At 42.5% G+C, this 13,287-nt stretch overlaps 1 protein-coding gene across 1 annotated transcript in view; it reads left to right on the forward strand.

Moving 5' to 3' along the window:
* Window positions 1-5,612: 5,612 nt before the first annotated feature.
* The window catches only part of AGO2 (argonaute RISC catalytic component 2), a 165,807-nt gene continuing 158,132 nt past the window's right edge, over window positions 5,613-13,287 (forward strand). Inside the window, 1 exon segment of the mRNA XM_044003209.1 lies at window positions 5,613-5,889. Within this exon segment, the coding sequence (XP_043859144.1) occupies window positions 5,868-5,889 (22 nt within the window). The 5' untranslated portion in view covers window positions 5,613-5,867.

A 13,287-nucleotide genomic window follows, 5' to 3' on the forward strand; every position in this document is an offset into this window, starting at 1 on the left:
CTGTGAGCCTGCTACCATGATTGTCTTTGGCCTAAGAGAGATGGCTAACAACTATCATTTTATTAATAAAAGTTCTGGCTCTATTAATAAAATAATAGTTACCCTGAAATTATCTTTTGAACCTTTTAAATTCTCATACACTCCACATATCCAATCTCTTGTCAATCTTATCCTTTCTACTTTCACAGTCACAACTCTAGTAGAATTCTTCATCATTTCAAGCCTGGACTTCAAATACCATTCTAAATGGTCTGCTTGTCTCAAGCCAGTAGCAGGAGATGAGAGGGGAGAGAATTATAGTGATAGGGGACAGTCAGTGAAAAGGGCCAGAGTCAGGAGATGGGATATTTTATGCAGGGAAGAGAGCAAAGAGGTCACTAGATTATAGAATACTTGAAGGAAAATAAGGTGTAAGAAACTTGGGAAGGTAGAAAGGGGCCAAGTTATGAAGAGTTTTAAAATTTATATTTGATGGGGGCAGCTAGGTGGTGCAGTGGATAAAGCACCAGACCTAGATTCAGGAGGACCTGAGTTCAAATCCGGCCTCATACACTTGACACTTACTAGCTGTGTGACCCTGGGCAAGTCACTTAACCCTCACTGCCCCGCAAAACAAACAAACAAAAATTTATATTTGATGATTTTATATTTAAACCTGGAGGTAATAGGGAGCCAATAGGATTTATTAAAAAGGGCAGGAGGATGACACAGTAAGATCTATACTTTAGGGAGATCAGTTTAACAGGTGAGCCCTTCCACTCGTCTCTATGCCTTTGTACCAACTGCCTCCCAAGATTCAGCTCATGTTCTACCTTTTTCAAAAAATCCTAGAGTTAGGGAGTATGATCTGGAGGAGGATCTAGTGAAGAAGACAAAGAAGGAGTGGTCTGATAGATAGAAGGAAGATCAGGAGAGAGTGAAGAGAATAACAAGGAAGAGAGAGTGATCAATAATATCAAAGGACACAGGGAAGTCAAGGAGAATGAGGATTGAGAAAAGGCCAATTCTTGTCTTCCTAGACCTCTACAGAACATAGGATACTATCAATTCTTTTTTTGTTTGTTTTTTTTTGTTTGTTTGTTTTGCGGGGCAATGGGGGTTAAGTGACTTGCCCAGGGTCACACAGCTAGTAAGTGTCAAGTGTCTGAGGCCGGATTTGAACTCAGGTACTCCTGAATCCAGGACCGGTGCTTTATCCACTGCGCCACCTAGCCGCCCCCTATCAATTCTTTTTAAAAAAACTTTCAAAAAACTTTATTCAGGGGCAGCTAGGTGGCGCAGTGGATAAAGCACCGGCCCTGGATTCAGGAGTACCTGAGTTCAAATCCGGCCTCAGACACTTGACACTTACTAGCTGTGTGACCCTGGGCAAGTCACTTAACCCCCATTGCCCCGCCAAAAAAAAAAAATCCTTGGGGCAGCTAGGTGGCGCAGTGGATAGAGTACTGGCCCTGGATTCAGGAGGACCTGGGTTCAAATGTGACCTCAGACCCTTGATACTTACTAGCTGTGTGACCCTGGGCAAGTCACTTAACCCCCATTGCCTCACAAAAAACCCCCCAAAACAAAACCAAACCAAACCCCAAAGAGTGAAAAAATCCTTCCTGCCTCCTCCCAGCTCCTAGTATCTTCCCCTCCAAGGTTACTTTGTATCTACTTTACATGTATTTTGTATATTTCTATATATGTGTATCTTGTCTTTCCTGTTAGAAGGCAATGACTTTCCTTTGCCTTTGTATATCCCTAGTGCTTACCCACCACATTTGTTCAGTTGTTTTCAGTTGCATCTGACTCTTCGTGACCCTATACTTCCCATCTCCTAGTACTTTTCCTTCTCTCTCAACTCCCATATCTAATCAGCTACCGTGCCCTTTTGATCCTGCCCCACGTTTCTCACATCCATTCCCTTCTCTTCATTCACACAACCCTTACCCCACTTTAAGACTTTACCACCTCTATTCTGTGGTAGGCTCTTAATTGGCTCTCCTATTTCCTCTCCTCTTCCCTCTCCAATCTATTGGAATGATGTCTTAAATCCTGAGTGAACTGCATTTAAGTGAGGCAGAGTTGCACAAAGACATCAGTCTCTTTCTCTCTTCCAGAGTCATCAAAAACTAGTGGCAAGACAAAAGTCAAGATAACTGGCTATAGCCCAAGATGCAGTGGATGACCTTGGTGTCCTGGATGTTTGAACAAGCTTTAAGCATTCTGCAGTGACTGCTTGAGCTACCTTCCTGGCCACTGGAACAAATTGTTTTCATTTGCCCATTTTGCCAGGGAATCTTCATGTGCTTGGGATATATATCCCCTAACTCACTGATGGGTTTGAGGCCTATGGGTTGCCTTCAATTTGGTTTAGTACATCTGCCAAGAGAGCTTACCAGAGTGTAGCCACTGTGCTTGCTACAGCTTCTTGGAGCCACATGTGAGATCTGGGTGGGTCAGCCCTGAAAAGGGCTCAGCAAGTCCTCACACCGGAGGTGCTGGCCTCCTTGAACTATACCTTCTCCAATTTATCCTCTAACTAGCTGCAAAATGGCTATTCCAAAACCATATATGACATCTCATTCCCTTATTCTCCATCTTTTCAGCTTCAGGAGAATGTTAGTTCCTTGTTTGTTTATATATGTGTTTCCAGGTTTAGCACAGTACCAGGCACAGTAATTGCTTATTGACAGTTGACTTTTTATTCAATGCAACAAGTGCTTACCGATTGCCTGCCTAGTATATGCTGTATGTCACCAAAACACATGACATTTCTTGTCCTCAAATAACTAATATTATGGCTAAGGAAACAACAAATGAAACAATTATAAAACAACATAAATGGCAAATAATATATGCAAATGACAACAGGTATGGTATGGACAATAAATTCTGAGGATGATCAAGGAAAGATATATGCTGGTAGAAGTTATTGGGAAAGACTTCATGGAGGAAGTGTGTCTTGAGATGAATCTTGAAACTGGTAGGATTTGGATATGATGTTATCAGTACTTTCCCAGCAGCAAAACATCTAGGAAGAAACTGCTGAAGCAGGGTTATGCATAATATGTAAGGGGATCACTAAGAAAATCAGCCTCAGGGACATAGATAAAGAAACTAGAATGGCAAACTAAGGAAACAGGATCCTAGAATTGCAGAGCTGGAAGGGACTAGGAGATTGGATTCTGTTGAAAAGGGACTGGGGCAGCTAGATGGCAAAGCAGATGGAGCGCTGGCCCTGGATTCAGGGGAACCTGAGTTCGGATCTGGCCTCAGACACTTAGCACTTGCTGGCTGTGTGGCCCTGGGCAAGTCACTTAGCCCCAATTGCCTCACTAAAAAAAAAAGAAAAAGAAAAAAGAAAAGGGACTAAGAAACCATTAAAAAAATATTTATTTTTGGTGAGGCAATTGGGGTTAAGTGACTTGCCTAGGGTCAAACAGCTAGTAAGTGTTAAGTGTCTGAGGCCAGATTTGAACTCAGGTCCTCCTGACTCCAGGGCTACCGCTCTTTCCACAGCACCATCTAGCTGCCCCTAAGAAACCATTCTTAAAGGAGTAGGTTGTGGGTTGCAGAATGGCATGAAAAGTAATATGGAAAACTTAGATGATGTGTAGGATAGATTTGAGGAAAGAGAGACTAAGTAGAGAGAGGCTATTTTTTTTTCTGTTTTGTTTTGTTTTGTTTTTTAGTGTGGCAATTGGGGTTAAGTGACTTGCCCAGGGTCACACAGCTAGTAAGTGTTAAGTGTCTGAGGCCACATTTGAACTCAGGTACTCCAGACTCCAGGGCTGGTGTTCTATCCACTGTGCCACCTAGCTGCCCCCTGAGAGAGGCTATTTTTAAAAATAAAATCTTTTTCAATTAACAAGGATTCTTCTTTTTTCCATATTTCAAACTCCAACTAAAAAAAGAGAAAAACAAAACCCTTGTACCAAACATGTGTAGTTAAGCAAAACAAACCTTTATATTAGCCATATCCTAAAATGTATGTCTCATTTTGCATCTTGAGTCCATCACCGGTCAAGAGGTGAGTAACATTCTTCATCATTGGTACTCTGGAATCATTGCTGGTCATTTCATTGAAACTTCAAAGGATATGAACAGATAGTTCTTAAGAGAAGAAATCCAAGTAATCAACAGCTATGTAAAAAAATGCTCTAAATCACCAATAATTAGAGAAATGTATAATAAAACTGAAGTTCTACTTCACATCCATCAGATTGGAGGGTTTTTTTTTCCTTTTTTTAAACAAGAAAATGGGTTTTTTTGGGCCTTTGCAACAGGGTTAAGATCTTAAAAGTCAGTCATCTGAGGTTGGTCCTCTGGGAGATCCTTATCAGTTAGGCCTACATAAGCCACTGCAGATCTGGCTTGGACTCTGCTTCTGAGCTTCTAGGTGCTAATTTTAGCTTCTGGGTCTTGTAGAGTGGATTTGGGCTGGGCCAGGAGGTGGCGTATTGGTCATGTGTTTGGTTGAGCAGGGTGTATGTATAAGTTCAAATACAAGACAGTTATAGAGCTTTCTGACATCAATCAATTTAGTGCATTTTCCAAGTCTGAATGATGAACAGGAAGTTATAGAGAGGACTGTATATGTTTACTGTGAGTTTTAGCGTTGCCTGTATTCATGATTTTAAATAATACAAGAGTATCCAGAGTCCTCAGGTAGTTGGCTTGCCTATGTTGCCCCGGAGCTGTCGTTGTCTATTTCCTGATAACCCACTTCCCCAATCACTACCCTAGCCCTCCAGGGTTACATTAGACCGGAGCAGGAATAGAGGGAAAAGGATCCTGACAGAAATGTAGCCTCCATGAGAGAGGCTCTACAGGTTGCAGGAAGACCCCAATTCTCTTTGCAGGAAGACCCCAATTTTCTTTGCTCTACGGATCAGCCCAACCCCGTATCTTTCTAAGCCTTTCCCTCTCTCTCTTTCAAGGACACGGGAAAAGAGGTTACCCTTTCACCCTCCTACCTCATAACCCTCCGAAGTATTTCCCCGCCCCCCAACCAATCTTCCCCGCCAAAAAAGAAAAAAAATATCTAAGCCTGTCAACTAACATTTGTCAGATCTCTCTGCGCGCTAACGTAAACCTGAGCTTCTACACGGGGTGGCTAAGTTTAAACATCTGCTGGCTGTAGAGATCCTTTTTCCCTCTGCCCTTTCTCTCCCGCACACAGCCCGCCGGCCGGACGCCCCCCCCCCCCCCCCCCCCCCCCGCCCCAGCTGCTTTGGGCTCTGGGCTCCCCCGCCTCTCAGCCTAGACCCAGCGTTGAACCTGACGCCGGGCCCCGCCTAATACTCTCGTCACTACCCCAGCCCCTCCTCCCTCCTTCCCCCACCCTGGCCCCACTCCCCCCCGCCCCGCAACCCCCCCCCCCGCGTCCCCCCCTCCGCCTCCCGCCGTCTCCACCCCCGTATGGCCTCCGTGAAAACCCGGCGGTCTGTACAGTACAGCCCGCACTGCACGTTGCAAGCTCCCCTTTCTCGTCAGCCGTCACAACTGGGCATGCTCATTTAGTCAGGGCTGGGTTTCCCCCCTCCCTTCTCGGTCGCAAGTAGCTTTCCTTCCCCCCCCCCCCCTCCTCTTTTTTCCCCTCTTCTGCACTACAACGGCCCCCCGGCTCCCGGCGGCTGGCCGGCCCTCCCTCCCTCCTTCCTTCCCTCTTCCCTTCCCTCCCTCTCTCTCCCCCCTTCCTTCCCTCCCTCCTTCCTTCCTTCCCTTCCCCTCCACTCCTCTGCCGGCACAGTGTCGCGTAAACCTGTTTGGTGAGGCGCCCGCCTGAAGGCGCAGGGTCGGACCGCGCTCGCGGCTGCTGCGTTGGGGGGGCCCGATTCTCACTCCTTGGCTCCCGGGAGCCCCCCTGTCCAGGGACAGACATGTATTCGGGAGCAGGACCCGGTGAGTACTCGGGCTTTTTACTCAGCATCTTAGCGTGGTTACCGGTTTGGGGGGGGGGTGTGGGGGCAAGGAGAAGGCCGTCTGGAGACGGAGGGAGGGCTGGCTTTTCTCTCTTTTCTCATCCCCTTTTGAAACGTGTGGAGGTGTTGGCGGCTAAGGCTTGGGGGCTGAGAATGGGACGCGTGCACTCACTCTCTCTCTCTCTCTCTCTCTCTCTCTCTCTCTCTCTCTCTCTCTCTCACACACACACACACACACTCACACACTCACACACACACACACACACCTCTCTCAGGGGAGAATCTGGGGGCTTGAGGCGCTGGCGGGGCGACTGGGGCAGGGGCTGAGTCTCAGCGCGCGCTCCTCAATCCTTCCCTCGCTCGCGCACACCCCGGGAGCTAAGCGGGGGGTGCGAGGCGCTCGGAGGCGGCGGCTGTGGTGGTTGTTGCTGGGGGCTGAGAGCGGGGAGCGCGCACTTAGACACACACACACACACACACACACACACACACACACACACACACACACACACACACACGGAGCGGGAGGCGCTGGGCGGCTGCTGTTGCTGGGGCTGAGTGTGGGGCGCGCGCACTCACACACACCCCGGGAACCAAGCGCACCCCCGACTTTCCTCCTCGCATGCCCCAGGCCCGGGTCTCTGCTCCTCGCGCCAGTCCCGAGGGTGCTTCGGGCCATCCCTAGTTCTGTTGGGTCCTCGGCTGAGGGTCGTTTTCCTACCTGGGGGGTCCGGGGGGGGGGAGGCGGCTGGAAGCGGCGGCCGCGACGTTGAGTCCCACATCCCTTTTCCAGTCCCCAGGTCGCCGCCGCCGCCGCCGCCACTTAAACTAGTCACTCATACACCTCCCTCCACTAGGCCGTCTCCTCCTCCCCTCCCGAGTTGTCTGGACTCCCTCCTTTTTAAAGTGCTCAGTAGCAGGGGAGAAAACTACAACAAATCGAGCCAGCATTTATTAAGCGCTTTCTATGTGTCAGGCTCCAGGCATACAAAGACAAACCCGAAATATTCCTTCCTCTTACTCGAGGAGGGGACCTAGTTTCTCCCCGCCCCACAGTGAAGACCGTGCACACCACCGCCCGCCCTCCCGCTTTCCTCGCCAGACGTCTGGCCGTAGGGGGTTTGCAGCCCCCGCGGCTTCTGGGACCGCGCCTAGGCCCCACGAGGAGCCTGAGGGGCTGGAGCTAGACTTGGGGGGAGCTGCTTCCTACTCTGGTTTCCCCTCAAAACAAACGCTTGATATATCCTCTCTCCTTCCAGATGCCCGAACTTCCCCGGTCTCCCGCCATGGGCCAGATTATATCCGTGGGCTACGTATCTGGGGGCTTTTGGCTGGCTGGGGATCGGGGGAGGGAAAGAGTGGGAGGGTGGAAATTCCTTCTCTAGCTTTACTCAGGGTTTCCTTCCCGTCGCCTCATTACGATGTTGGTTCAAGTTCCTGTTTGGGGTGGTGATGGTGGGGGGCATAGTGCTAGATCCCCAATGCCCTGCTCGAAGGAGAGAGAACGTATTGATTGTGAATCGTGATCTTGTCCTAAACCCTCTTGAGTAAACTCAGTTTCATGTCTTTTTTTTTCTTTTTTTGAAAGCGCTTTTCAGCTTCCCCTGTGAGGCAGGTCTGGAAGGGCTGAATTGTGGCCAATTCCTGTTGCTGAATATTAAAACTTTCTCCCAAAAGGGATTTGAAACCCTTAAAACATTTGTCTGTGTTTTATATGTCATCATAGTTCTAAGTTATCTTGCATTCTTCCATTAATTTGTTGCTTTTCCTTTTATAAATTACTTGATGAAACTTACAAGGCCTGATGTTTTCCTTTAGCGCCTCCTTTTCCTAGTTAGTCCCTTTTATTTTGTAGACAAGTTCTCAGAAGCTTGAAGCCATCACAGGCAGCTTTAAAAGGGAGTAGGAATGGGGGAGGGGGGATTAAAACTCTTGATTTGATTAGCAACTTGGCAAGGTGATTGTCAAGATATTAATATTTTCCTTGCCTTCAGCCTCTCCTTTTAAATGTCTTAATGCACAGTTCTGCCAAGTGGATGCACCAGGCATGTCCACTTTTGTCTTCTCAGAGTTGTTGGATGCTTCTCTTTATAACAAACAGATCTGGGATTGGTCCTAAGCCTTCCACTGATCTGCTACCACCTTAAATGTACTTCGTGTTTCATTACACCCATCTAACACCCTATATACTATATACTACAGGTAGACTTTCTTGCTACGTTTTGGCCTTCCATCTTAAAGAAAGCCTTTCTCTCTGGTTGTTTATCATCTTTGCCAAAACATGCTTCTTCCACCTTCAGAGCCCCACCTCAACGGTAGTAGTACGACATACTTTTACATATTGTTATCTTTACATTTGTTATATGTAAATGTTGAATTTTTGTGTCTAACCTGCTTCTTAAGGTCCCGTACTAAACTTTAGGGGAAAAAAAACTCTCTGGTGCTTAGTAATTAATTATTGACGGAATAATGATTATCTTGGTTTTAATACACTAGGATTTAAAAAAAATACATTAGATAACATGAATTAGTCATATTCCATACTTAAAAAGTTGAAAGCTCTTAGAATATAAAATACTAAGATTTTAAACACTGCAGTTCGCCAGAGATAGTCTTGAGACAACCCATAACATTGATTTACAAGTGATTGTAATGTTGTATGAAATGGTAAAATTCACTCTTTGTCGAGGGAAAAAATTAAAAGTGCTATATGATGCTGTCTTGGTCAATAATAGTTTTGGGCAGAAACTCATAGAATTCAGCCTGCATATATGCATTCCTAATCAGATAGCTGTAATTCAAATTATTTAAGGTATATGCTTTTAATTAAAGTAAGGTAGGTGGTGGGTTTTTTTACGGTTTTATTCATAATAAACTAAACTTACAAATTAGAATTATGAAAAGATGATGTAACTTAAAAGTTTGAATTATGGAATAATTTAAAATTTAGTTTTATTTCTTCCATGTAGACTATAGAGTTAATTCAAAAAACTCTAGGCAAGTACCTCTGCTAAGCAAGGCTAAGACTGGAGGATATTGAAAACAAGAGCTTTGCTAACATGGGTAGAGTAGTTCTAGTACTATTATAAATATTCAATTATAAAACTAGGAGTTAATGAAAAAAACATTCAAGAGGTTCCCCTTCATTACATCACAGTGAAGTCCTGTAGAATATAAAAATCAATTGCTGGACACTGAAGGTGAAGTCCACTTGGTATTCTCTCTTGCTTAGTTCTGAAGGAAAAAAAAGGGGAATTTCCTTGCCGTCATCAAAGACAAAATGTAGAACAAGAAAACTTTATGGAAGAATAATTTATTTTAAATTTTTACTTAAAATAATCATTTTTTTCATTCTTATAAATCAGCCAAGTCTGATAGAAGTTTTATTACACTCACAGTAAATATTGCATGACTAATTATTGCATTTTTGCTACAAATAATCACTTATGACATTTGCCACACTTGGAAGCAATCTAAACAGGATTATATTTTTTGTTTTTGAGAAATACAGAAACATCATGGGCATGGTAGTGTGATTTAAAACCTTCCTTTGGGACACATTCTGTACAATATCCATTTCTTTAAGTTGGTGTCTATAAAAGCAGGAATGGATCTTTAGTGTTACAGATTTCCATTGTGAAATTGTATCTTACCTCATGTTACAGTGAAACTAGTCTGAGAAAACACATGTAGTTTCAGTTGCCATTGTAAACTTTTCTTTTGGCTCATAATTATTTTGCCTCTTTGGTCCAGATGTAAATTTGGGGAGAAAGTGTTGAGATGCAAATTCAAAGAGAATGGTTTTTCTGTTTCTTGGTATACTAAGAAGTTTTCAGTTGTACAAAGCAGATTTTTCTTTCTGGTTACTGGTTGTATGGCATGAAGTAAATAGAGGGTGCCAACTTTCATTTATTGTATTGCTGATAGCTGGGTTAAAGTACATTGTAATCCATTGTGTCAACTTGATGAAATTTTATTTTTGAGAAGTTAATGTTGTGAATGCTTCTAATATAATATTATTTACATGCTTTGCTTCAGATCTTATATTTTTTTCTGTTTTTATGCTTTAATTTGTGCTGGAAGTAGTATTCATTCTGAAACTTCTTTGTTTTCATTTCATTTGATTTCATTTTTCTTTGCTTCTCAGTTAAAATACGGAAGAGGAAGGGAACGAACATTTTATCTATCACCTACTAGGTGGCAGGCACTGCACTAAACATATTGTAAAGCTTACAAATATTATAATAATCTCATTGTCATTGCTTATCATGATAGTTTTTAAAATTTTTGATGTAGATTTTTGGGTGGCAGGATAGTAACTGGTAATTTTTGTGTGATTTTTTTTTTTTTTTTTGGTATAAGAAGAGCTAGTATTATGTAGCACATACTCTGTGCCAGGCACTATGCTAAGTGCTTTACAAATAGTATTTAATTTGATCCTTAGAACAACCCTGTGAAGTATATGCTATTATTACCACCCACATTTTCAGTTAAGGAAATTGAGGCAAATAGATTAAGGGACTTGCCCAAGGTCATTCAACTGTTATCTGAGGCTGAATTTGACCTCACATCTTACTTGCTTCAATTTTCTAATTCTGGAGAGTACCACTTTTATTTAACATTCTTATCAACTATAAAATGCTAGATTTACAAGATAAGTTTGATTGAAGAATGGAGATTTTTAATACTTATAAGCCTTGTGATTTTTTGGAAAACTGACTATTCAAATGTAAAGAATTGATTTAGGTTTTTCTATTATATGTTTAGGTATTTTACTCAATTGTCTGTTTCACCAAAACAGCCTTCATATCTTTTCATGGTGATTTTTCAGACTTCTTTAATTCATTAAGTACTTTCCTCCTCTACTTCATCTTCATCCACTATTCTTTTCCCAGACCTAAGGTTTTTGTTATGAAGTAACTAAACTTGTTTTCATTCAGTTTGCAAAACAATAAATGCCTACTTTGTATAATGTATAATATTAGGTGCTTGAATAACAAAGAAAAAAAAGATTAAATCTCTGCCCTCTAAGAACTTTCTACAGGAAGTTACAAGTTAGTGCATTTTAAAAGCTTTTCCAGTTGTTTGCTCTAAGGTTTAAAGACTTATGAGTACTCCCCCCCCCTTCAGTCTGTAAACACCTACTGTGTGCCTGGCACTGTGCTAGACCTGGTAATGCTAAGGCAAAAAAAGAGGAAGTGTTTGTCCTCTAGGAATTGACTTTCAATTTCTTCAAATAATATGTTAAAAAAAAGTACAGAATATATAGGTTAAATAAATTCTAAGTAATCTGGGCAGGGGAGCCACTTGGGGGTCAGGAAAGGTTTCTTTTTGAAGGAAGTAGCAGACAGGCAATGCACATTTTAAAAAAATAATCATTTTTATTTAGTTTTAAGTTCCAAATTCTATCCCTCCTTCCTTCCCTCCCCCCCCCACGTGGTAAGCAATCAGATATAGGTTATACATGTACAATTATGTATAACATTGCCATATTAGTAATTTTGTATAAGAAAATTTGAATAAAAGAAAAAGAAAGAAAGCTAAAAATAGCATGCTTCAGTCTGTGTTCAATCTCTAGCAGTTCTTTCTTTGGAGGCAATAGTATGCTTTATCATTAGTCCTTTGGGATTGTCTTTGATTATCACATTGCTGAGAATAGTTGTCATCCATAGTTCTTCATCAAACAATATTGCTGCCACTGTGCATAATGTTCTCCTGGTTCTGCTCACTTCACTACATATCAGTTCATATAAGTCTTTTCAGGTCTTTCTGAAATCATCCTGCTTGTCATTTCTTATAGCACAATAATATTCTGTCACTATCATATACCACAGCTTGTTTAGCCATTCTCCAACTGATGGGCATTCCTTTGATTTCTGATTCTTAGTCACTACAAAAAGAGCTGCTGTAAATATTTTTGTACAGATAGATCTTTTTCTCTTTTTTGGGATGTCTTTGGGTTATAAACCAACAGTGGTATTGCTGGATCAAAGGGTATACACAGTTCTATAGTCATATTGATGAAATCCATTCACAACTCCACCAACAGTGGAATAGAGTCTCAGTTTTCCCACATCCCCTCCAACATCCAACATTTTCCTTTTTTGTTACATTAGCTACTCTGATAGGTGTGACATGGTACTTCAGAGTTGTCTTAATTTGCATTTCTCTGCTCAATAGTAATTTAGAGCGTTTTTTCATATGATGATAGCTTTGATTTCTTTGTCTGAAAACTGCCGGTTCATATCCTTTGACCATTTATCAATTGGGGAATGACTTGTATTCTTATAGATTTGACTCAGTTCTCTATATATTTGAGAAACGAGGCCTTTATCAGATACTTGTTGCAAAAATTCTTTCCAATTTTCTGTTTTCCTTATAATTTTGATTGCATTGGTTTTGCAATGAACATTTAATAAGAGTCTACTGTGTGCCAGGCAGTGTGCTAAGTGCTATGGGTACAGATACAGAAAAAAAAGACAGTGCCTGTCCTCAAGGAGCTTTACCATCTAATAGGGAGTCGACAGCATCTAAAAGGAAGCTGAAAATTGGGAGTGCAGCTGTCTAGGAAATAAAGAGATGGCTGGCCTTGGCCTCCTCCTTAAAATGAGGTTTTGGAGCTCATAGGGGAAGGGATTAAGTATTTATATAGAGCCAACTAAGTGCCAGAGACTGTGCTGAGTGCTTTACGGATATCTCATTTGATCTCATAATAACTGTGAGCTAGGTGCTTTTAATATCCTCATCCTACAGTTGAGGAAACAGACAGAGGTTAAGTGACTTGCACCAGGGTCACACAGCTAGCAGGCATGTGAGGGTGAATTTGAACTCATGTTTTCCTGACTCCAGGCCCAGCATTCTATCCACTGTACCACCCACCTACCTACCTGCCTCTTAATGAGGGAGAGGGTATGAGTACCAAGGCTTATTCAACTTGCAGGATGATAAAATTTCCCAATGATGAGGTCTCTTCATTGAATTCCCTCACACTAGTTCCTATGGCTTTGTTAGGAATGGGGTCTGGATCTCTGATTTCCTTGGTACAAGGTAACTTCTTAGTAAAGAAACTCCATCTACCAGTGCAGGTTGGTTAAGTGACATGCTTAGGGACACACATCCAGTATATGTCCAAGGTAGGATTGAACCCAGGTCTTTTTAACTTTAAGGTCTGCTTTATATCTCCTGTCAATCAACTGCCTCTATACTTGATTGTAAGCTCCTTAAAGCCAGGGACTCAAATAATTTATGTCACTGTCCCACATAGTAGATGCAATAAATGCATTGAATGAATAAGTATAAAGGTTGTACTTTTTAAAAAGATCTGCTTGGTTTCTTTCTTTTCTTTTCTTTTTCTTTGCTTGATTTCCTTTTAACCCAG

The sequence above is a fragment of the Dromiciops gliroides genome, chromosome 1, assembly GCF_019393635.1.
Source record: "Dromiciops gliroides isolate mDroGli1 chromosome 1, mDroGli1.pri, whole genome shotgun sequence".
NCBI lineage: Eukaryota > Metazoa > Chordata > Mammalia > Microbiotheria > Microbiotheriidae > Dromiciops > Dromiciops gliroides.